A 25494-nucleotide genomic window follows, 5' to 3' on the forward strand; every position below is an offset into this window, starting at 1 on the left:
GTGATGAGCTCATTGTAGACCCCATTGTTTTCTTTTCCTGACTTCCAAATTGCTTCAACACCGTCACATCTGGTGTCATTGCTTCAATGTTTGGCATATCAGTGCTCCCCACTTTACTCAGCATCATCTTCATAGTGTTGGTGTACTCCAAAGGCAACACTGAAGCCCCAATTGAAGCCAGTGGGAAGAATAAAATATTACTGTGACGTAAAAGTCAGGCAAATTAACTCTTTAAAATTTTAATTAGAGCGGTTCAAAGAATGTTCTTATTCCAGATCCAGAGTATTCCTCTACTGGTTGTTTATTTAATCAAAATCTTTGAGTTTTACTTACTCATAGACTGAATAAAGTATAAAGTAAAGAATGAATAGCTCAATACCACAATATGTTACTCGTGTTTAGCCTCAGTTACTGGGAGTCTTGAATTCCCATTGAATCTTGACGTGGAGAAAGTCATAGCAACATGAACCAGAAAGAGAAAGGAGTCAATGAGACCATGGAAGCATAAAGTCTTCGACAAAGTAATGTTGCACAGTAACACTTGTAAGAGGATAGCAGTTTACATTTTCACAAGCGACATGTTGATATCAGCTTTTAAAATGACCGAGTACAGTTTACAGGGACAAGATATTATTGGGTCTTCATGTCTTTGAGCACATCAGGGGGAGAGGCTTCCAAAAAGAGCTGTAAAAAACATGTGATTGTGTCAAAGCATTTAAAATGTAATTTGAAATGTACAAATGGGAAGTAGAAGACAAGACCTCCTATTATAAAGATCAGCACATAGATATATTCAATCCTGGGAGATTGCACCAGCGGAGACACAACAAACACCACACTGGCTGCGACCATCAGAAAGGGAACTGGTAAGAATACCTGTGAAAACAAAATCTCATTTTACTGCTGGCATAAAGCACTATATCAAAACTCATTTATTATGTCTCTGACTCCTTTATCAGATCATATCTGGAATCAATATTTGCACTTGTGCTTTAATTATAAAATTGACTTTGGTTATTAAAAGTTAATGATTTTTGCCTGAAGTTGCTTGCACTCTCCCATCTCTGTTAAAATAACTTTTGGTGATGCTGAGATTTATGTGATTAAATGTAAGATGGTGACTTCCTCTGGGATTCTTGCCTGTTTCTTATAATAATGATGTCAATTATCCTTATATAAACCTTAAGTCTTATCACATCGTCAAACTGTCTCATACGTACATCATAGGATTTACTGTAAAATCTAGTGACCTTGCATTTTGTGGGCGATCCCAGCAGCTAATTTGTGCACAGCAATGTCTCACCAGGCCAAAAATTGAGTGACGAATGTTATCTGGGGGGTTACTATCCAGGATATTGTGAGAAACTACTTTTTCATTTTGAATACAGCCATGTTATCTTTAACATCCACCTGAACATGTAGATGTGATCTCAGTTTAAATGCCTTATCTGAAGCATATAATAATTTATTAGATTATCTGAAGACCTTATGAATTATTGTTGTGTGTAATTGGTGACTATTAGCTGTTGACTGGGATTCTGGCTTCAAAGTTGATCTCGAGCTGTGTGTTGCTTTTCATTTTCAAAAAATAGAAGAAAGCGAGGACGGCCATTTGGATAAGCAGGAGGTCCTGAAGTGCAAAGTGTCACCAGATAAATAAGATCGCAAGATTGGTCTGGATGAAGAAGACCCATCCAATCTCACCCGACCAGAACATCCTCCTACTGTCCCTCAATCACTGCATCAAGCTTCTTTTTAAATGTGTCCAGTGTCCTGGACTCTATCACCTTTTCTGGCAACTTGTTCCAGTTATTGATTAACTGGGGGGAGCATATTAACGTGGATTGGGGAATGGTTAACGGGTAGGAAACAAAGAGTAGGGATAAACGGGTCCTTTTCAGATTGGCGGGATGTGACTAGTGGAGTGCCACAAGGATCAGTCCTTGGGTGTCAGCTATTTACCATCTACATCAACGATCTAGATGAGGACATCAAAGTTAATATATCTAAATTTGTGGATGACATAAAACTGGGAAGAAGTGTCAATACAGAGGATGACATTAAAAAAGTGCAGCGAGACATAGATAGGTTAGATGATTGGGCGGGTAGGTGGCAGATGAAGTATAATGTAGGGAAGTGCAAAGTCATCCACCGAGGTAGAAAAAACAGTAGAGCGGGTTAATTTTTAGAAGGGGAGAGATTGGAATGTGTTAGCGTCCAGAGGGACTTGGGTGTCCTTGTACACCAATCACAGAAAGTTAGTCTGCAGGTGCAGCAGCAATTAGGAAGGCGAACGGTATATTAGCATTCATTATGAAAGGATTAGAGTATAAGAGTAGGGAAGTCTTGCTGCAACTGTATAGGGCCCTGGTGAGACCACACCTGGAATACTGTGTGCAGTTTTGGTCTCCTTATTTAAGGAAGGATGTACTTGCCTTGGAAGGGGTGTAGCGTAGATTTACTAGGTTAGCACCAGGGATGAAGGGGTTGAGTTATGAGGATAGGCTGACCAATTTGGGCCTATATTCTCTAGAATATAAAATAATTAGAGGGGATCTTATAGAAACCTATAAGATCATCAAAGGGCATGATAGAGTAGATAGTGGGAGATTGTTTCCCCTTGTTGGAGAAACTAAAACCAGGGGTCACAACCTTAAAATCAGAGGCCAGCCCTTTCACACTGAGTTGAGGAAGAACTTCTTCACTCAAAGGGTGGTGAATGTATGGAGTCCTGTAGCTCAGTGGTTAGAGCACTCGCTTTGCAAGTGAGAGACCTGAGTTCAATTCCAGGCAGAGGGTGAAACCTTGGGCAAGTTTCCTTACTCCACACGTCTAATAATAATCCCTCCAAAATAAAACAATAATAAATTGGTCATTTTCAATCCATGACTGTTTGTGGGACACTGCTGTGCGCAATTGGCTGCTGCGTTCGCTCACAAATATACAGTCAATTCACTTTACAGTATATTCTGTGAAGCGCTTTGGGACGTCTAGAAGACGTGAAAAGCGCTATATCAAATGCAAGGATTATTATTATTATTACCCTAAAGGGCTGTTGATGCTCAGTCCCTGAACATATTCAAGACTGAGATAGATAGATTTCTTATTGCAAAAAGGATTAAGGGATATGGGGATTAGGTTATTAGCTGGAGTTAGATTAGAAGATCAGCCATGATTGAATGGCGGGGCAGGCTCGAAGGGCTGAACGGCCTACTCCTGCTCCTACATGTTATGTTATGTTATGTTATTACCCTCTACATAAAGAAAAACTTTCTGGTATCTGTCTTTAAAATGCTCTTTACAATTCTAAACCTATGTCCTCTTGTTCTACTATCATGAAGCATCCTAAAATATTGATCTGGGTTTACTTTTTTAATCCCATTTAAAATGTTGTGCACCTTTATGAGGTTCCCTCTGCATTGTCTTCTTTCAGTCTGTAGTTGTTGCTCACAGCCCATTCTTCTAACACTGAGGATTATCATCGTGGCTCTCCTCTGTATTGCCTCAATGGCCGAAACAGCCCTCTTATGTTGTGGTGATCAGAACTGCACACAATACTAAACGTGTGGTCTGACCAGAGCACTTTACAACCTGAGAATGACACCTGGGGATCGAAACTCAATTGATTTAGCAATAAAGCCCAGCATCCTGTTTGCCTTGTTTATTCAACAATAATTGGCATTTATATCAGGCGCTTCATGTGGGGTAGTGTCTCAGAGCACTTAACAGTGGCAAAGCTTGACACCAAAAGAGAGCTTTATAGAGGAAAAAAGATGCTTAGTCTTCATTGCATTATAATGAAATGAGATTTGCTGTGAATCTTAGGACAACAGAAACACAGATTTTCTCAAATGTGACCTCTTTTGAATCATTCACAAATGCTTTTGTCTACTCAGCTCTGTACTTAATGATATGCTCAGCTATTAGGCATGAACGTTGCAAACAACAGTTTGCAAAATGTATTGAGATGCAAGTGACCTTTTGCAAAATCACAAAAGCTTTGTAAATCAATAAATAATCATACTTTCATTTGGTGGTTTGCAACTGAAGCAGAAAAAACAGGGGAAACATTTCATGTACGTTCAGAAATGATACCTGTGAAACTATCTGAATAGCTCCTTGAAAGCATGAATTCCTGTGGCCCTGGCTACTGGAGCTCTACTGGAGCTCCAATAGTCACTGGCTCCCTCCCACAGCCTTTACATATATCATCACCTCTGTTTGTTATTCCAAACAGACAGTTTCAATCTCATTAGCTAATCTGGCATTAAGCCAATGAGTGTTAATCTTTTTTTGATACATCTCACAAATTGAATTTTATCAAACACCTTCTTCAATCCAGCTTGATTATACCCATTGATCAAACTACCTTCTTAGCATTTCAAAGACCTCTAGCAGATTTGTAAAGTTGAATGTCTTGTCTTGAATTTATGTTTTTCTTTATGGTCTCTGCTCTTGATCCTTTAAAATGCACTTGTGTATTTTCTGCAGTGCCGATGTTAAGATAACTGGTTCATAACTCCTGGGTGCACACATCACTGCTTTACAACAACAACAACTTGGCATTTGTATAGCATCCTTCTCTTGGGGCAGTGTTTTGGAGCACTTACATGTTTATTGAGCATAAGATGAAAAGCTATAGTTGAAGATTGTACACATCTGGAGTTATCAAAGCGAACTGAGCATGATGGCTTTGGTTTTGTGGACATTCAGTTCAAGGAAGTTAATAATAATCCTTACATTTGGAATAGTACTTTTCATGTCAGGAGGCTGCCTCAAAGCACTTCACGTGACACACGGCAAAGTGCAGTGACTGTGTTTGTGGACGAACATGGCAGCCAATTTAGCTACAGCGTTTTTCTACAACCACACAGTGATATGACCAATTTTATTCAGGGTCTTATTGGCCAGAAAACTCCCTTCCATTTTTGAATAATACCATGGGTTCCGAACAGGTACACGGGACCTCAGTTTAACATCTGATCTGAAGGACCATACGTCCAACAATGCAGCGCACCTCCAGCACTGCCTTGGAGCGCCTCTTAGACCATATGAGATCTAAATCCTGACATGGGGCTTGAACTCACAGACTTTTGATTCAGAGACAAGAGTGCCACCAACTGAGCCAGCCTGACACATAAGTTAAAGGTAATCCAGGACTTTATATTTATTAGACAGTCTTGTTAAGCTGGCACCAAGCCAAATGATTGATTAACCTGAGTACGTGACAGTATCAGAAGTGGTTAGAGGGGCCCTAAGAAAAGGACACTTGGAAAAGGGTATAACTAGCCCACCTCTAGGTGAGAACAGTTAGAAGAACAGGACGACTCAAGAGAGGGAGATAGTCAGTCCGGGAGTAGAGATCAGAGGGACACCATACGTTTGTGAGTCTATCACTAAGCTGCTCGGGCTCAAGAAAGGGAAGTTGAAGAACTGCTGCTGCTGACTCCTTTAAATGTTAGTATGAGTATTTCTTAACTGCATGTAACCAATGTGGTTTTAATATAATATAGTCAAGTATAATTGTTATCCTTTGATATAATCATTGTATTCTAGTATTGCTTATTGGATCATTTACTTTGTATTGTATGATTGATATTAATAATAATAATCCTTGCTTTTGATATAGCGCTTTTCACGTTTTCTAGACATCTCAAAGCGCTTTGCAGAATATGCTGTAAAGTGAATTGACTGTATATTTGTGGGCGAAACAACATATTACCTGTTGTGTATCGAAATAAAGCATTCAAAAGTATGTCACGCCATATTTGGTATTTGCCGAGTCTGTTGATCGAACCTGGGATTCATTTTTCCCAACAAAAAGACAGCACCACCAAGAATGCAGCATTAGATACAAGGGTTGTCTGCAACTCCAAACAATAGGAAAAAATAGATCAAACAGCTAAAAAGGGATTCTAATGAACAAATAGAGCAGTTGAAAAAGGATTTGGCTGATAAAGAAAAAGGAGTCTTCTGATCGAAAGGTACAGCTCTATGCGGAAAGAGACAGAAACAAGGTGGAAATGGCTGGATTAAAGGAAAGAGAGGACAATCATTTGTGTCGGATATGTGAGTTGGGAGCTATGGTGGATAACCAACAGGGCATAGTGAATCCGATCTATGCAAAGAAAGCAGAATATGACCAGCGTAAGCAGCTGGTAAACAGGCTACAAACGGAGGTTACAGAATTAAACTGGCAGCTGACGGATGTGCGAGGGGCGCTCCGATACAATCTAAAAACTGCGCAGACTGGACCGATCAATCACACGCAGTGTAGGCGGGTGATTCAGAACTTGAAGACTCAAGTAGGACGGCATTGCGCTATGACAGGCAGTGTCGCCAGGAGAAGGGTATCAGCCCTGTGATGATTCCGAACCAGACTGAGATAATTTGGAGAATGAGGCAGCCCATTACAAACGGGAGGAGGGCTATGGATCCCCTGACCAATCAAATTCTGTCCAAATAGCAATGGTGACAACTTGTAGATGTCCCGCACAGCAGCAGCAGCAGGCGATGCAGATGCAGAAGGAGCGCTACTGAACACCACGGTCTCTCATCGACCCATAATGGTTATAGAGCGAGATGCTTTTGTTAAAGAATTAGTGTTCACATTACTCCTAAAACCAAACCCATTACTTTCATTAGTCAATGGAACGCCTTTATGTCCTACCAGCAAAATCTGGAGGATTAAGATTTCAAACAAATATTAGTTGCATCTTTAAATCCAGAAGTTAAAGGTCACAGTCCTATCACACAATATGCTGTTAATGTCAATTCGGCTGATTTCCTAGGGGCAATTCAGCGGGCATTGGGCATCGGGACAATATGGGATGCCCATAGTGAGTTACTCAAAACTGAACAAGGCAAACATGAAAATCCTTTGACTTATCATATGTGTTTAACAGAACTATATTGTTATACTCAAGCGGGGTACTGGACGTCGCTGCCATCCGTGACTCCCCCGAGTATAAACAACAATACCATCAGAAATTACTTCCTCATACTAAAACCGCATTAGGAGTAGCTGTCAGTCATCGATCCGAATGGGATGAAATTCTGACTAAAGCAGAACAAGCCTACTACAAGGTAACAGTTACTGAAGTCAAACCCCAAATTAAAGTTGAACGTGTGTACGAACTAGGAGGTCAGGGTCCTGGGAATAACTATGGCAAAGGCGGTAGCTGGCGCGGACAGAATAGACCTTACAGACGTAATAACTGCGGTGGTGGCCGAGGTTATTATGCTCTGAGGGGAGATGGACACGGCCAAGATCTTGGCTATAATATGGGAGGAAGCCCGCTGAATGGGGGTAGAGGGCACTTTGCTTGTGATTGTTTGAGCGAGCCACAACTGGGGTCTAACCAAATTGGAAATTTCCCCCATATCACCTCGAAACCTTTACCCATGGACCAAAAATTGGGAGATTGATTGCATTATTAACCCTCCAGCAGGTGACTGGATGCAGTGCTCAAATCAGTAAAACCTCCAGTTCCTTATCCTTAAAAGCTACTGTAAAAACTCAGGCAGCTATTGCCAGGGAATCTAGATAGAGGGATCCTGTGTGACATATAAAGTGTCATAAAAAAGTACTGCAGTTGGAGGAACAACTTAACTGTAAAAGAGAGATGTTAGAAGAAGCTAAACATGAATCTGAGAAGTTTAACTCAGAACGAGATGAAGCAAGAAAAGAAATTGATAGAATTAAACGTGAGAAAGATGAAGAAGTGGACCGACTTAAGGCACAAGTAGTAGCCTTAGAGGAGGAAAAAAACTGAAAAAGTGCAGAAGAACAAGGGTTCACTGCAAGGTTTAAAAGACAAGACAGGACAAATTAATTCTGCAGGTAAAAGAAGGGGCAAAGGTAAAGGGATAAACTCAAATCCAATGACAAAACCACCAATAACGAAGGATTGCAAAGGTGAAACTAAGAAAGGTTCTAAAGAGTCAAATTTGGAAGAAAGATTGGGACAAATGGTACTTCTGAATTTGAAAGATTACAGAAGGAGTTAAAAGCAATGAGACAACTGATTGAGCAACGTATGGATCCTTGTGTATCACCGATATGTCTCCAGACCAAACAGGGAGATGACTTACTGGCTAATCTTAAAGCCCTCAAACAGTTTAGTCTGCTTGATACTTGTGAGGAGTCAGGAAAGGTCAAAATGCTGTTCCCTCAAATAAAGAGATTAATAAAAGTTGAGAGAGAGAGAGAGAGAGTAGGATGGGTTCATTGAAAAAAACAAGAGAAAAGAAATTTATACAGGACAGCAACTCTAAAAATCACTGACTGTAGCCACTGAATGTGAGCAGTTTAAATTCACTGACTGCTCACATCTGATTTGTGTGAACAAATGAGGCCCAATGATAGAGTCCTGAGGAACACTGCAAATGCTGTACAGGAGCAGGAAGACATGATACCGAAGGAGACATAGAAAAAATGATAAAAAGAGTGTGATGTGAGGATTTAAAATGTACTTGTTTTAAATCAAAACTATACATTTCAATGAAATATCAAGATCAATCTCTTTAATGTTGGTATGTGTGATAAATATGTGAGTTAGATGTCAGTCTATCTCAGTTAGTAGCACTCTCACCTCTGAGTCAAAGGCTATATGTTCAAGCCCCATTCCAGTGCAGCGCTGGGGGTGTTTTACATTGTCGAGGTGCGTCCTTCAGATGAGACACTAATTCAAGGTCACATCTGCCCGTTCAGGTGGATGTTAAAGATCTCATGGCACTATTCAAAAAGAGAAGGGAGTTTCTCCCGGTGTGCTGACCAACAATCCCCCAAATAAAATTGGTCATTTGTTTCATGGCTGTTTGTCGGACTTTCCCATGTGCAAACAACAACAACAACAACTTGGATTTATATAGCGCCCTCCACGTCAGACGACGTCTCAGAGCGCTTCACAGTAATGAATCCCGGGCCCGAGCCAGGGGGAGGGGGAGAAAGGTGACCAAAGGCGCGGTCGAAAAGAAAGGTATTCAGCAGAGACCTGAAAGTAGGAAGAGAAGGGGCGAGACAAAAGGAGTGAAAAGGGAATTCCAGAGCCTCAGGGCATAGTGGCTGAAGGCACAGCCGCTGAGGGTGGAGCGGAGGACTTGGGGGACAAGGAGGAGGCCAAACCCGGAGGAACAAAGGCAACGGTTACCGTTTTGAGGAGAGAGGAGGTCAGAGAGGTAGTGGAGGGATTAGAATACAAGGGTGAGGATCTTGAAATCGATCCTCTCTGCCAGTGCAATCTGGCAAGGCCTGGGGTAATCGGGTGGTGTAGTTTGGTGCGGGTGCGAATGCAGGTGGCAGAGTTTTGGATGATTTGGATTTTATGGATGGTGGTGGATGGGAGACCGATGAGGAGGGCATTAGAGTAGTCCAGCCGAGAGGCGCAAAGGCATGGACCAGTGTTTCAGCGGCCTTCAGAGAGAGGTATTTGCAGAGACGGGCGATGCGTCAGAGGTGGAAGAAAGCAAACTGTTTGCTCGTTTGCCTACAAATACGCAGTCACTAAACTTTACTGTAAAATTCTATGAAGTGCTTTAAGATGCACCGATGAAATGATAAGGGATACTGTATCAAATGCAAGTAAGATTTATATACACGATATAGAGCAAATGTGTGGTTAACATACTGTGTAATCTGTTCTTCATGATGTACGATATTTATTTATAAAGGTGAAGTTATTTGTTTCAACTGGTCTGCTATTTAACTTGTGCAATCCTTTTGGACTTTGAGTTGGATACTTTGACTTACCATTGATGGTGAATTACCATTTCATGCTTATAACAGATATTATGATTAGTGTATAGCTGTTGCCAAAAGAGTCTTCAAATCTTTGAACTGAGTTCTGGTTTATTGTCTAGAAATGTTTCTGAATTCATGTTGTTTGTCAAAGGAAGAGGTGATTTAATGCACCTTGGCAGAAATATCAGTGAATTGCACTCTAATGTTGATCTGGTTAAAAAAAAACTCACTGGAAATGATATTAGATTGTAGTTCTACTTTTTACTTACCTTATAAGGTCTAAGTAGATGGGGCTCTTTGAATCTAAGCACGATTAGACTGACACAGGTAAGTCCAATGAGGAGCCACGAGATAAAGCCAGAATAATTTGTCAGCATTAATAATGTAGTTGGGATGATAAATATAATTGATAGGATGGTACTCAAGATTATGGCTGGTACTGGCGTTAATCGCTGAGTATGTAACATTGACAGAATAATCGGCAGATGCCCTTCTCTGCTAACAGCAAAGTTCAACCGGCCTTGTACGAATACGGTGCTGTTGATCGATCCAAAGGTTGAGATGGCGACAGACAGAGGAATAATCCAGGAAAAGGCTAGAATCACTCTGTCAGCCCATGTGACTGCCACAGCACCTGTAATAAAGATGTTAAATGAATGGTTTGTTTGTAATTAACAACCTCGGCACTACGTCACACGCAGGGATTATTGATAGAGATAGAGATCTCTAAAAATACAAATTATTTTTAACATGGGTAAAAATCCATGTATGAATACCTTCTCTGGTGGAATTATGGATTTAAAGGAAAGAAAAAAAAGGCAGATAAAACCTTTAAGCAAAAAATAATAAACAATTAATTTGTAGCCTGGTGTTGAAATACATATATGCATGGAATGGGGAAGAAAACATTTAACCTGAACTAATTTGAATTCCCCTTGAATTATTCAATCTCCTGGGGGAGATAAACTAGCAGAGCAAATGGATTGAATGGCCTTCTTCACGCAAACTGACCTATGATCTTGGGTAACCATTGGTAAAAATTACAAAAAGAGAATAAAATATTAGCACTACAATTTGATGTAATGGCAATAATAATTCCAAAGTCCATTTCACATCCTCCCGAGGTGAAAAGCATTTATTATTATATTGTATTAATACCCTAGAACCGTTTTGCACAGAGAATAAAGAGCAGTATAGAGCTGGACCACCTAAAGTTCAATTTCACCAAGTACATTGACCTTAACCTACCATCGTATGGAAGAGAATCTGTGTAAATATTCAACAACCTCACAAAAGACTAGAGATAATAAAGACTTTTCCATCAGTGTATTAAATATGTGGAATAGACCATCAGATAATCCGATTAACCCGGATGCTATCCTATTTGACTTTTGACTTTTTTGGGATGCTCTGAGCGTTAATTATTTTGAGGTAAAAAACAAATTTTCAATTTAACAAAGAGCAGAAAGGAAGTAACGCAAGATTAAATAAAGTTACAAACTAGCCAGAGCAGGTTAAAAAGATGGCAATATTTGGAAAACAATAAAAAACATGAATTAGAATACAGATTCAGCATTCTGTTAATTATAATAATCCTTGTATTTGATATAGCGCCTTATCACATCTTCGAGATATCTCAAAGCGCTTCACAGAATATATAGTAAAGTGAATTGACTGTATATTTTGTGGGCGAAATGTGGCAGCCAATTGTACACAGCAGTGTCCCACAAACAGTCGTAGATTGAGTGACCAAATTATTGTTATTATTATATATTTGAAGGGATTATTACCCTTGGAAAAGCGATCCGCCAATCGACTAACAACTGGGTTCCTACTTACTTCTAGGTAAAAAAAAAACAACAAAAAAAAAACCTCCGCGCCCCCCCCCTCCCCCCCCCAGGGCTCACATCAGAGCCCACTATGGTCCTGTTGCGTTCGCTGCCCCAATCTACGGGATAATGCCATCCACCTGACCGCTCGCTCCCGGTCCCCGCGTGCGCACTATGGCTGCCGCTTTGACCCGAGCCCCCTCACCCCCTCCCTCCCTCCCCCTCCTCTCTCCCCCCAAACCCTCCCCCCTCTGCATCTCTCCCGCTCTCTCCTCCTCTCTCTCCGTCCCTCTCGTCTTCTATCCCCACTTGACCCTCCCACAACCTCCCTCTGTTCCAGTCTGGGAATCCTCCGCCGGGCTCACCGTGGCACTCGGCGTTGGCTGTCCAGCAGCAGCCACACCGACTGCCCCATTCCCCACCACACTCGCCACCCACCCCGGACACAGACCCGGGGAGTCAACCTCTCCTCCCTCATCCCCATTCCCCCACCCCTGCCTCACAACCTGGACCCCCTCCCCTCCCACACACCCTTCTGTCAACCGCTCCCTCCACATCGGACTGCAAAATGTCCGCTCCCTCTGCAACAAGGCCCTGGTCATCAACGATCTCATCCTTGATGAGAACGTTGATATCATGGCCTTAACAGAAACCTGGCTCACCCCAGGCGACACCTTCCCCCTCACGGAGGCCACGCCACCCGGCTACACCTCCCACCACATCCCCCGCCCCAACCGCCGTGGCGGTGGTGTTGCCCTTATCTCAAGGACACCACTTGCCCTATCCCCCTACTCCTCTGGCTCTTTCCCCTCCTTTGAGCACCTCACCCTCTCCCACCCCTCATTCCTCTCCCTTAAAATCCTCCTCCTCTACCGGCCCCCTAAAACCTCTCCCACCTTCATCTCTGACATTTCAACACTCCTCACATCTCTTTGCCTCTGCTCTGATCGCCTCATCATCCTGGGCGACTTTAACCTACACTTCACCCCCTCCTGCTCCATCTCCACAGACTTCTCTTCCCTGCTCTCCTCACTCAACCTCTCCTTACACATAAACTCCCCCACTCACAGTCACGGCCACCCACTCGATTTGGTGATCACCCGGGGCCTCAGTGTCTCGGATGTCACTATTACCGACAAGGCCATCTCTGACCACTACTTCATCTCCTTCACCACCTCCACCCCCCTCCCCACCTCCACCAGACCCACCACCATCTTCTACCGCCCTTGGAAGAAGTTACCCCCACAATCCCTAACCGATGCCTTGGAGTCCTCTGAACTCCTCTCCCTCTGGCCTTCAACCCTCACCGACCCCTCTTCTCCTCTCTCCCTCCTCCACAATACCCTCTCCTCCACACTCGATACTCTTGCCCCCATCACTTCCCGCACTGTCTCCTACTCCCGCTCCTCCCCCTGGTACACCACCCACCTCCGCTCACTGAAAAGCCAGGTGCGGGCTGCTGAACGCACCTGTGTCAAATCTGGCCTAACGGTCCACCGACAAATCTGGCTGGACCTCCTCAAAATTTACCGCTCCACTCTAGCCTCGGCCAAGTCGTCCTTCTACTCCAGGATAATCCTGGAGGCGAAGAACAACCCCAGGCTACTGTTTTCCACCACAACCCGACTCCTCCGTCCCCCCGCCACCCCGCGCAGGTCAGCTCCTCCAACCTTCACTGCGAGGAGATGCTGGATTTCCTTGAATCCAAGATCAAGGGAATCCGCTCCGCGGTCACTTCCCCTCCAACTTCCACCCACCACCCACCCCTTCCCTCCCACACTCCGACTCCTACCCATCCTCCCCTACACACCTTCGTACCCGTTTCCCCACCCTCTGTCACTGAACTCATCCTATCCCTAAAACCAACCACCTGCTCCCTTGACCCCATCCCCACTCCACTCCTTATCTCCCAGCTCCACTTTCTTGCCCCACATATCACTGACATCATCAACCTGTCCCTCTCCTCTGGCTCTGTCCCCATTCCATTAAAAACTGCCATCATCACGCCCACCCTGAAAAAACCCTCCCTTGATGCGTCGCAGCTATCAAGCTACCGGCCCATCTCCAACCTCCCCTTTCTCTCCAAGGTCTTGGAAAGAGTTGTCGCCTCCCAACTGCGCTCTTTCCTTTCCACCCATTCTCTTTTTGAACCCCTTCAGTCAGGTTTCCGTGCTGCCCATAGCACAGAAACTGCCCTGGTCAAGGTCACCAATGATATCCTGACCATCTGTGACCAGGGCTCCCTCTGTCTCCTCGTCCTCCTCGACCTATCGGCAGCATTCGATACGGTCGACCACGCTATCCTACTCCACCGCTTGTCCTCCCACCTCAACCTTCAAGGCACTGTCCTTGAATGGTTTAGGTCGTACCTTTCTCACCGTCTTCACTTTGTCTCAACGAATGGCTTCTCCTCCACCCCCCGTACTGTCTCATGTGGTGTCCCTCAGGGCTCTGTCCTCGGTCCCCTCCTCTTCACCCTCTATATGCTCCCCCTCGGTGACATCATCCGCAGACATGGAGTTAACTTCCACATGTATGCGGATGACACCCAACTCTACCTTTCCTCCTCTACTCTCAACTCCACGACCACCGATGTCCTGACAGCCTGCCTGTCCGACATCGAGTCCTGGACGAGAGACAACTTTCTTCAGCTCAACGTGCGAAAAACCGAGGCCCTCCTGATTGGCTCACGTCAGCGCCTCCGCACCTCAGGCGCTGACACCATCAGCATCCAAGGCTGCACTCTCCACCTCTCAAAGCCAGTCAGGAACCTCGGCGTTTTGTTCGACCCTGAGCTGTCCTTTCTCCCTCACATCCGCACCACAACTGGCACCGCCTTCCATCACCTCCGGAACATCGCCAGACTACGGCACTACCTCACCCCTCACGCTGCTGAAACCCTGGTCCACGCCTTTGTCACCTCAAGGCTGGACTATGGGAACTCTCTCCTCGCCGGCCTTCCCGCCACCTCCCTCCACAAGCTGCAGGTCATTCAGAACTCTGCAGCTCGTGTACTGTCCCGCACCAGGCTTCGCGACCACATCACTCCCACCCTCGCTCGCCTCCACTGGCTCCCCATCCCCCAGAGGATTGATTTCAAGATCCTCATCCTCACCTACAAGGCCATTCACGGCCTTGCTCCCTCCTACCTCTCCAACCTACTATCCCCCTACCTACCTGCCCGTACCCTCCGTTCCTCTGGCTCCGGTCTGCTCCACGTCCCCCGCCCCAACCGCCCTACCATCGGTGGTCGGGCCTTCAGCCTCTCAGCCCCGAGGCTCTGGAACTCTATCCCCCAGTGCCTTCGCCGCTTCCTCCCTTTCCTCCTTCAAGGCCGGTCTCAAGACCTTTCTCTTTGACCGTGCCTTCAGCTCCCCTCTCGACTCTCTACCCCCTCCTCGCTCCCTCCCTTCCCTCCCCTCACCCTGACCATTTCCCCCCTCCTTGCTCCCTCCCTTCCCTCCCCTCACCCTGACCATTTCCCCCCTGCTCCGGTCATGACCCAACTGTGCAGCGCCTTGGGACGTCCTCCCGACGTGAAAGGCGCTTTATAAATGGAATCTTGTTGTTGTTGTTGTTGTTGTAGGTAAACAGAAGTGTGTGAAGTAAGCAAACTTTCCCGATGTTTCACCCTGCCCTGGAATCAAACCCAGGTCCTCTCCCTTACAAGGCCAGTGCTCTAACCACTGAAGACTCCACTTAATTACAAAAATAACATTTTGAATATGTGCATAAAAACCTCAACTCACCTGTAAAAAAGACCTCACAAAAGTAATAAATATTTGGCATTTAATGCATTAAACGTTAAAAGCAATTGCAGAGGAACTGCTTAATTAAAACTAAATTTAAGAATTTTTAAAATTCCGAAATGTTAAAACATTTTATGGTTTCAAGGCTAGGATAGCAGGATATTTCAGGCCACATAGTTACTATAGCAACACATTACTTAGCGATGCCAGCACAACACTGACCACATTGTTCATTGTGCTGTGCGCAAAATTGGATGCCGTGTTTGCCAATAAATGAGTCACTACACTCTGCTACAAGTCCTGTGATACCCTTCGAGATGCATTTCAGACATGAAGGGCACTATATCAAATGCAAATATTTTTATCATTACGTAGAGTCCTATAGCTCAGTGATTAGAGCACTCGCTTTGCAAGTGAGAGACCTGGGTTCAATTCCTGGCAGGGTCTTGGACAAGTTTCCTTACTCCACACGCCTAATAATAGTCCCTCAAGAAAAAAACTAATAATAAATTCAATCCATGACTGTTTATGGGTCACTGCCTGTGTGCAATTGGCTGCTGCATTTCACCCACAAATAGACAGTCAATTCACTTTACAGTCTATTCTGTGAAGCGTTTTGAGATGTCTAGAAGACGTGAAAAGCGCTATATCAAATGCAAGGATTATTATTATTATTGATACGTTATAAAAAATGAAAATTGTTAAGGAAAAATATCAAAAATTTCATTAGGATTTAAATAAATGCCTAAATAACAAAGGACTTTGAATGGTTAATAAGCGCCTTAGAGGAGTCCTGCAGCTCAATGGTTGGAGCACTCGCCTCACAGACGAGAGGACCTGGGCTCGATTCCCTGCAGGGAGAAACGTTGGGCAAGTTTTCTTTGTCCACATGTCTCTGTTTACCTAGCTTTAAGTAGAAACCCGGTTGTTCGTCAATTGGTGGATTGCTTTTCCGGGGGTAATAATTCCTTCAAAATAAATAAAAATAATTTGGTCACTCAATCCACAACTGTTTGTGGGACACTGCTGTGCGTAATTGGCTGTCGCATTTCACCCACAAATATACAGTGAATTTACTTTACAATATATTCTGTGAAGTGCTTTGAAATGTCTTGAAGACGTGATAAGACGCTATATCAAATGCAAGGATTATTATTATTATATCCCCCTTCTACTCCCCCTGTGCCGAAGGAAAATTGCAGATTGTTGGATTGAACTGGTGGTTAATTAGCTCCCTGATTAAGTTTAAAGAATAATAATCTTTACATTTGATATGTCTTAAGGTCATAAGGACATCCCAAAGTCATTTACAGTCATTTATTATAAAGTGTAGGTGAATGTGGCCGCCAATTTGCACATAGCAATATCCTACAAACAGCCATGAAGTGAATGATCAAATTTTAGCCTGGACACCAGGAAAAACTCCCTTCTCCTTTGAAATAGCTTCAAATGGCACCTATTTGAAAAGAGAAGGGAGTTTCTACTGGCGTCATGGCCAACAATCTCACAGATAAAAAATGGTCATCCTTCACTTAATGATTGTTTGTGGGGCATTGATGTATATAGATTGGCTGTTGTTTTCACCTACAAATACACATTAATTGCACTTTATAGATCACAATTTTTCATCCCATCATTCTTGCACTTGGCACTTAGTAGGGGATTCAGGAAATAAAATTAACTTTTCATTAATATCTTAGCTCATTTGCTCATTATAGAAAATGGTGATAGTACAGTAGATTAGACTATAATTGAACACTCCTATGAACTACCCGACAGATACCGCTGAAATCCGCATACAAATACACAAAATCTTTATTGAAATTAGGTTTTGTAGGCTGTCATTTTAAGCAGGTTTACAAATCTAAAATGAAACATTATGAATAGAAATCAAATGAATGGAAAGAGAAATGTATGAAATGAGTAGGTAATGAACATAAGGAAAGAAGAGGGGCAGGTGAGAATAGATTAATGGAGGTGCCAAATCTTTTCACTCTCTGGCACCTCCGTACCTCTCCGAGGTACCTCTTTCCTCACTCCCCAATCCACCAACCGGCACCTCTGCTCATTCATCGGAGGTTGCGCTTTCAGCCACTATGCCCTGAAACTCTGGAGCACTCTCCCTCAATCCCTCCACCTTGCCCCCTCTCTCCCCTTTATCAAGTCCCACCTCGAAACCTTCTTCTTCGACCGTGCTTACGGCCACCTCCCCCCTCCCACCGGCTTGGAGTCAGGCTTTGCCAATGTTAAGCCTCTGAGATGCTACCCTGCATGGCGAGCACTATATAAGTGCAAGTTGTTGTAATTATTCAGATCAAAAGCCCAAAGTTTTAGTAATGCTTGCTCTAGCATCTATAAAAGAGTTTGGAAGAGGGCCATTCTTACAAAGCCTCAGTGTGTGTTTTTATTCTTCAGTTTAAGATTATATGAGATTAAATTGTCACTATTGCATGGAAATACAAGATCAATGCTATAGAAAACAATGCAGTAGGGCTTGTGATTTTGAAATAATAAGACTCCTGTCCCTAACCCACCTTGGTAATAAATGCATTCTGTCACGCTATTTATATTTACACCTCCATAGCCCTACATTTTCGTTATATTATTGAAGTCACAGATAACAAAATTGATTCCATCAGCCACACAGTAATGAGGGAGTTATTAAGTGATTATTTGAAAATAATTGAGTTCCAAGAGATGTTGGAATTAATTTCTGAATTAGCTTTCAATATTAAATCATAATAAAACAATTTCATGTTTGGCTTGAGGGTATTCTGTCGTTACTGTTTTAGAAACATTATTATTGCTCATTCTATACCCAATGGAGTGAGGAAAATTGAAGCCATAGGTTCTTATAATTAAATCTGAACTACATAGAGGCAAGAGCTAAATAAAGGTTATCTGTCAAATTGTGTATTTCTTATGCTGTTTGGTTTATTATGTTTTTTTAATAATGATGGCAACCTGTTGTATTCTTGTGGCACTGATCTTGAGAATGATCAAGGTCAGTACCACAAGTATACAAATTAAATATTAACAGTGAAATCTAATTTGTAGTATTTCTTAATGGAACATAAGGTGTAAATAGGAATGAGTGGACTCAGCTACCCCAAAAGCTTGCACAAATTGGAACTTTTCTCTCTAGAGATGAGACCACTGAGAAGAGATAGAGGTATTCAGGAGGGGTGAAAGTTCAATTGCAGTATAAATGCTAGCATGGACTAGTTGGGTTAATGAAAGTATGGAAGTATTTAATAAGGCTGACTTGAATAATCTGTTTCTACTTTTTGATGAGTCCTAAATGAAGGGGCATCAATGTAAGATAGCAAATCAAATCTAAAGGGAGTTTAGGAGAATCTTCTTCATGCAGACTTTGGTGAGAATGTGGAACTCATTGCTGGAAGCTGAGGTTAAAGAAATAAAATCAACATATTTAAGATTAATGTTGATGCATACATGAGGTAGAAGTGAATGGATGTGGGTGGTGGGGGGGGGGGGGGGGGGTGGATTAGGAGGGGTGAAGGTTGCATTGGAATATAAATACTAGCATGGACTAGTTGGGCAAAATGGCCTGTTTCCATGCAGTACAGCCTGTGTAATGTTGTGTAATTTTATCAACCTTTGGGAACTCCGCTCGAGAGACAGATTGCTTCAGAGTGAGTTCCCATTGTTTGAAGTGATGTATTTTCAGTTGCCTTATTAAAGAATCCCATTAATACTGCATATTAGACCTTAGTTTTAAATGTAATATCTTTGAAGGAGAAGATAATTATCAAGCTAACTGTTGTAAAAGTGTTCATGATTAGGGGTGCTCTATGTAATTAGTTTTTTGTGAGGGATTGACTGAGAAATCTGAGACTTCTTCCATTACAAGATTTCTTCAATAGACTTCAAGGCATTTCCATTTGTTTGACCAAAGAGTAAAGCATAAAATGATATAAGCCATAAGAGTTAGTTGAATCTATAAAATGTTAACATGGGTTTAAAAGCAACCAGTCCTATCTCCTGGAATTCCTGGAATCCAGATCTAGAATACCAGATCTCTTATTCTTTCAGCAAGTAACTGAAGATCATAAGATTGGTTTGAATGAAGAAGGCCTTTCAGCCCACCTGATCCAATCCCTCCAGAATACCCACCCTACTGTTATCCCATCACAGCATCAAGCTGTTTTTTAAATGAGTCTAGTCTCCTGGCCTCAACATCCCTCTATCCCCTGACAAACTGTTCCAGTTAATTATCCTCTGGGTAAAGTAAAACATCTTGGTATCTGTCCTAAAATTGCCTTTTGCAACTCTAAACCTATGCGCTCTTATTCTCTGTTTACTTTTTCTAATCCCATTTAAAATTTTGGACACCACCATGATATCCCCTCTGAGTTGTCTTCCCTCAACACTGAAGAGCCCTAGCTTATCTAATCATTGCACAAGGCTCATTCCTCTAACACTAGGAGTCCCTTGTGTTTGCCTTTCTCAAAGGGAAAGCAATGTTAATTTTCTTTCCTTTCTGTGCGTATTGGTTAGCACACTCACCTCGCAAGCGAGAGGATCTGGGTTTGTTTCCTGGGCAGGGCAGGTCGAACTGTTAGGTAAATTTTCTTACTCCACATGCCTCTTTTTACCTAGCAGTAAGTAGGAACCTGGTTGCTTGTCGATTGGTGGATCACTTTCCAGGGGTAATAATCCATCCAAAAATAAATTAATTAATTACGACTATTTGTGGGACACTGCTGTGTGTCAATCCATATATCTATTTACCATATATTCTGTGAAACGCTTTGAGACATCTTAACAACCTGATAAGGCGCTATATCAAATGGAAGGATTATTATTATTGTTGCTCTCTTCTGCACTATCTCTAAGGCCTGAGCACCCTTTTTGTCGAAGTGACCAGAAATGTATGCAGTACTCCAGGTCAACTAAGCTTTATTCAGTAGAGATACATTTCTTTGATTTCAGAAGGCATTTGATAAAGTTTCACAGATGGGTCTTTTCATGGAAAATCAGCCAGTTGAAGGTATGCTCTTCTTTCCCTACTGTTCAAACTGTTCATGAACCAGGAGGACGTCTCAAAGAGCTTCACTTTTACTGTAAAGTGTGGAACTTTGTATTTTGCAGTATGAATGAATGTGTATGAATGACATGCCAGGGATGGCTATAATCTTGTACATCTGTAAAGGTCTCTGCTGCTTATCAATCAAAATCATATTGAATTGAAATAATAGATTAACGTACTTTGAAGAAAAGTCGGCATGCGATTAAAAAGTACTGTCAGAGCAAGATGTTGCTGTTTTACTAACATATTGTGTGTTGCAAGCTGTCGTCATCTGTTACCTGAAGAGACAATTTCCGTTGGTGTCAGTACAGTGAGGTAGGAGAGATTCACCAGCACATAAAACACAGATACACTGGGCACGGATGTTAATATGCAGCGTGGAATATTCTTGGCTGGACTTTTCAGCTCCTCTGAAAAACAGAGTGAAGAAAGTACAAGTATCCAACTCTTTCCTGCGACGAGATAATTTTTGCTATTAAACAGCCAGAGAGCAATCCTCTGGAACACTTTCACTTTACAAACATCCAACAAGTACAATCACATTTTTAGGATTCAAAGGCAGGTGTTTATTCCCTCAGTGCTAGTAAACGTACTGTTCTTTACCCCAAAGGTCTGTAAATGGCATTTCAATCTGCGGGCATTTAATTTTCAATTGTACGGTTGTACAATTGAAAGTCCTATGAACAAACAGAATAGAAAACAACCGCCATAGTTGTTAAGTGCTCCCCTCACTGCTGCGAGTGGACTGTGAAATCCTTGGAAATGGAAACATGCGGATTGCCTCGTGCAATACACAAAGATTGGTTCCAATTTATAAAGAGTCTTTTTCATATCAGACCTGCTGAGCAAACGCACACCGCCTGGGTGAGTGACTACATATACTGCACAGTACAATAGCTGTCAGTGAATGTGAAGGAAGCTTTTAGCATACCTGCTTTATGCCTCTGGAGAAGGCTCCACATGTAGCCTTATTTCTATAATACTAGCAATGTCAGTGTTTCCACAGCCTGAATCAAACCATAATTTGAAATGCATATCGCCTTTGCTATTACATTTTTCTAAAGCATTGGAACTTCTCCTACAATACAATCCCACCTGATAATAATCCCTCAAGAATTAAAATGAAATAAAATAATAATTTGGTCACTCAATCCACGACTGTTGGTGGGACAAATTGCAGTTTCTCCTATGTTTGCCTCATCTCTATTTGTTTCTTCTGATGCATTTGTATTTCTTTCTTTTCCCTGTGTTTTATCTTTTTTTTCCTCAGTGTCATGCTGCTCCCATCAATATTCTGTGTGATCACCCACTGACTGCTTTTAATCAAAGAGTGTTTGTAAACATATTCAAACACCAACTTTAAAATGTTAATTTTTTTTGCATTGAGTTTAAATAGCAACAAATGTGTTTCTCCAGATTTTTTTTTTGCTCTGTGGGTGGAAGTCACGCTCTGGGATTGAGGTTTTTGTAATCTGAGACATTTCGTGTTCAGACCTCAGAGGGAGTCTGACATCTCATGAGGGAGGTAAGAAGAAACACTTTAATGTGGACAGTTATTATTACGAGATGAACAACAACAACAAAATTACATCTGTATAGCGCCTTTCACGTGGGAGGACGTCCCAAGGCGCTGGACAGACAGAATTTCGGAACCAAGCTGGGGGTCGGGATCGGGGTGGGTGGAGGGCAGTGGGGGGAAGTAGGGAGATCGAAACCATGTCGAAGAGGAGGGTCTTGAGATGGGTCTTGAAAGAGGCAAGGGAGGGGGCGAGGCGGAGGGACTGCTGGATGGAGTTCCAGAGGGTGGGGGCAGAGTGGCAGAAGGCCAATCTGCCAATAGTGGGGCAAGCAAGGTGGGGGACGTGAAGCAGGCCGGAGCCCGATGAGTGGAGGGAGTGAGCAGGATGGTAGCGGGTTAGGAGGTCGTAGAGGTAGGGGGAAGCAAGACCAAGGAGGGTTTGAAGGTGAGGACCAGGATCTTGAACTGTATCCTCTGTGTGATGGGAAGCCAGTGGAGTTGGGAGAGGATGGGTGTAATAGGGTCGCAGAGCCTGGTGCGGGAGAGGACATTGGCTGCAGCGTTCTGGGTGATCTGCAGCCTATGGAGGGAGGAGTTAGGAAGGCCTACAAGCAGGAGTTTGCATAGTCGAGCCTCAATGTAATGAAAGCGTGTAAAAGGGTATAGGCAGCCTGTGGTGTGAGACAGTGGCGGAGCTGGGTGACGTTGCGTAGGTGGGGCAAGGCAGAGCGGGTCATGACGCAGATGTGGGGTAGAAACGATAGTTGAGGGTCAATGGTTTATGCTTTATGGATATTGGAGTTGGGAGCATATCAGCAGTTAAAATAGAACTGGGATTGTTTTTGGTCAGCCGGGTGTCAGACACATGCTAAAACCATCACCATACTTAAGAGTATCCGAACCAAACTGAAAGTTCCACACATGGAAATTTCCCTGTGTCTCGCCTGGAGGGATGCACCCTGCTTACCTAACAGTGCTATATATATGTAAATTTCTATTGTATTGTAGTATTAGTTGCAGATTGATTTATTTGTTGGAATGGAATGAATATTCTCTCTCTGAGAGACGCATCCTGTTTACCTAATTGCAGAGAGTATTAGGTGCAGGTTGGTAGGAGTTAAGGCATGGGGGCCCTAGAGTGTACTTTAAGGTAAAGCTGGAGCCTAACCAGCTAAAACTTCATAGCACTGTCTGGCAAAATTGACACTGCTTGTAGAGCTAGGACCACCCTGCCCAATAGGACTTTGGAAGGTAAATAATAACTGAGTGAGAATCATCCCATTTCAATATAATTGCTGGTCTTCAAACAATGTTTTTATGAAGATCTTTCTTTCCTTCAATGATCATTTAAAAAAAATGTATTTGAAACTTTTTATGTTTCACTGTCACTTGCTCGGTAGCCATTAAATCGAAATCAAACACAATAGGAAACCATTTGACCTAATGTATTCATTTTAGGGTTTGCTCCTCGCACAATGACCTCAATTCCCTGCTGTTTCTCTGTGTTTTCCAATATCCACTGTATGATTGTGCTTACTAATTCCCCTTTAAATGCCCCAATTGCCTCTGCTCTCTAACAGCCAATCAATAGAAATATTTGCCAATAAATGTGCTCTGAAAGATTCAATGAAACGTTCACATATTTCCTGTCTGTGTTTCAGATCCTGTTGTTATTTTGTCATTAGAATTGTATGTAATGATTGCCAGCTTCTTTGTTCTTCCTATTAGTTTACTGTCAGCAAGCTCAGTCTTTTTGTTAAAGCTAAATTAATTCTCACAGTTTTTAATGATCATGGATTCTTTGCTTCAATGCTTTGGTTTGGAAAAGACAAGGTCACTGCGAAAGTTTACTTCTGCTATTTCCCAGTATGAAAACACTGGCATAGCTATTCATTGATTGGATATGAGGTCTTTTGTGGGCAAATAAAATAAACATTGCTTATCCCATTTGAATATAATCGCTATTCTTAATATTGTATTCAACAATTTGCCAAATTCTCAAACGCTCTGAAACTCTATATAGAGTACATCTAGGCCCATGTAGAATTTCTTCCCAATACTGGCTGTTATTTATTGGTTGCGCAATATGATCTTCAGAAATACTGGAATGACTCATTTCAGTTAACATTTTCAAATTTCTAGCTTTGAGTATGAAGCTCATACATTCGCTCAACTTTCAAAGCAAAATACTTGCTTCAAACCACAGGCAGCTTCTACAAGGTGACCAAAAATCATATTTTTCAGCTACCCTATTATCTAAAAAAAATCATAATTTTTTTAAGACTTATTAGGTATTGTAATGCTATCACAACTTTTTGGTCATCTTGTATTATTAAAATCACTTGGAGGCAGTTCAGTTTAAGAAGCATTTTTTTTAGTCTAAGGATATGATTGTTTAATAAAATAATTCCTCAGTCAATTACAATTCTTCCCTTACCTGAAAGATAATTGACTGTATTCCAGCCTCCATAGGCCCAGAGTCCTTGATAAAAGGCTTCTCCAATCTGAGACACACTGGGAATGTCTCCACTGAAAGCGTTGGTCAGGTTCTCTGTTCTTCCCATTGCAATAAGAACTACTCCTGCAAGGCTGATGATAGTCAGTGCCAGTATTTTTAACACTGTGAATATGTTCTGTACCCTCGTGGCCCACCTTACACTCAGGCAGTTCAAGATACCCAGGACCAGGATTGTAGTTGCTGCCAGAGTCTTCTTGACTTGTTCAGGAGGTGGACAGCCAGAATAGAAAGGTTGGACAACATATTCAGCAAAGGTCAAGGCTTTGGCGGCAGAAGTTGCTGGTCTGGTAAAGATGACCATTGTCCAAGCAGAAAGATAAGCAGGAATAGAGCCTAACGCTCTCTTCAAATAAAAATATTCCCCTCCAGATGAAGGCAATGCTGCCCCTAATTCAGCATAACACAGGGCACCCAGTGTGGAGAGGATTCCACACCCCAACCATATCATTAATGCCACTCCAACATTCAACTGGGAATATCTCAGGACCCCTCCCGGAGAAACAAAGATTCCAGATCCTATAATTGTACCTGTTATAAAATTAACTCCACTGAAATACCCAATTGTCCGCTTAAGATGTACTTCTCCATGCCTGTTGTCAATTTCCTTTACTTCATTGCTGTTGACTTCTATAGTTTGCTGTTGCTCCATTTCTTGTCACATCTCAATTCCACTGAAAAATTGCAGCATCACGATCCGCATTCAGGAACACAATGTTCTCAGCTTTGAACTTGTACCAGGATGAAAATATTCATGTTGAACTGCATCCAACCTGTGCTATTGTGGCTTAATCTCCCTGCACTTTGCTCCATTACGTTAATAGTTTATAAACTACTGAAAGCCAAGGTCTGTTGAAATCCATTCCAAATTTCAGATAGGAAAGATATGCGCTATTGAAGCTTTTCCTCACAAATAAACCAGACAGCTGTAATAGGAAGGTTTCATGGAACACTGGCCTCCTTTGTCAAATTGTTTATGGTATTGATCTTTTTATTCGTTAAAAACTGTTTTCTTTCACTGATTCTCACATCCACCTAATAGCTGCATCATTTGGTTTGCTCACAAACTACAGTGTCATCAAGCTTT

At 42.5% G+C, this 25494-nt stretch overlaps 1 protein-coding gene across 1 annotated transcript; it reads right to left on the reverse strand.

Annotated features, from left to right (window-relative positions):
* Positions 1-284: 284 nt before the first annotated feature.
* On the reverse strand, positions 285-25162 carry LOC103180246 (b(0,+)-type amino acid transporter 1). The gene is made up of 4 exons (XM_042332556.1): positions 24330-25162; positions 20652-20783; positions 10012-10376; positions 285-876 (listed from the first exon to the last, which is right to left on the reverse strand). Exons 1-4 carry the CDS (start codon positions 25057-25059, stop codon positions 631-633), a joined length of 1473 nt encoding a protein of 490 aa, XP_042188490.1. The 5' UTR covers positions 25060-25162; the 3' UTR covers positions 285-630.
* Positions 25163-25494: the final 332 nt, after the last annotated feature.

This window comes from Callorhinchus milii, unplaced genomic scaffold, assembly GCF_018977255.1.
Source record: "Callorhinchus milii isolate IMCB2004 unplaced genomic scaffold, IMCB_Cmil_1.0 Scaffold2, whole genome shotgun sequence".
In the NCBI taxonomy this organism is placed as follows: domain Eukaryota; kingdom Metazoa; phylum Chordata; class Chondrichthyes; order Chimaeriformes; family Callorhinchidae; genus Callorhinchus; species Callorhinchus milii.

Coding starts and splice junctions, on each gene's coding strand:
- LOC103180246 (XM_042332556.1), bottom strand. CDS start 25,059: ATGGAGCAACAGCAAACTATAGAAGTCAACAGCAATGAAGTAAAGGAA. Junction 20,784..24,329: donor TACAGTCAATTATCTTTCAG/GTAAGGGAAGAA, acceptor TCTGTTTTTCAG/AGGAGCTGAAAAGTCCAGCC. Junction 877..10,011: donor ATCTACTTAGACCTTATAAG/GTAAGTAAAAAG, acceptor TTGTTTTCACAG/GTATTCTTACCAGTTCCCTT.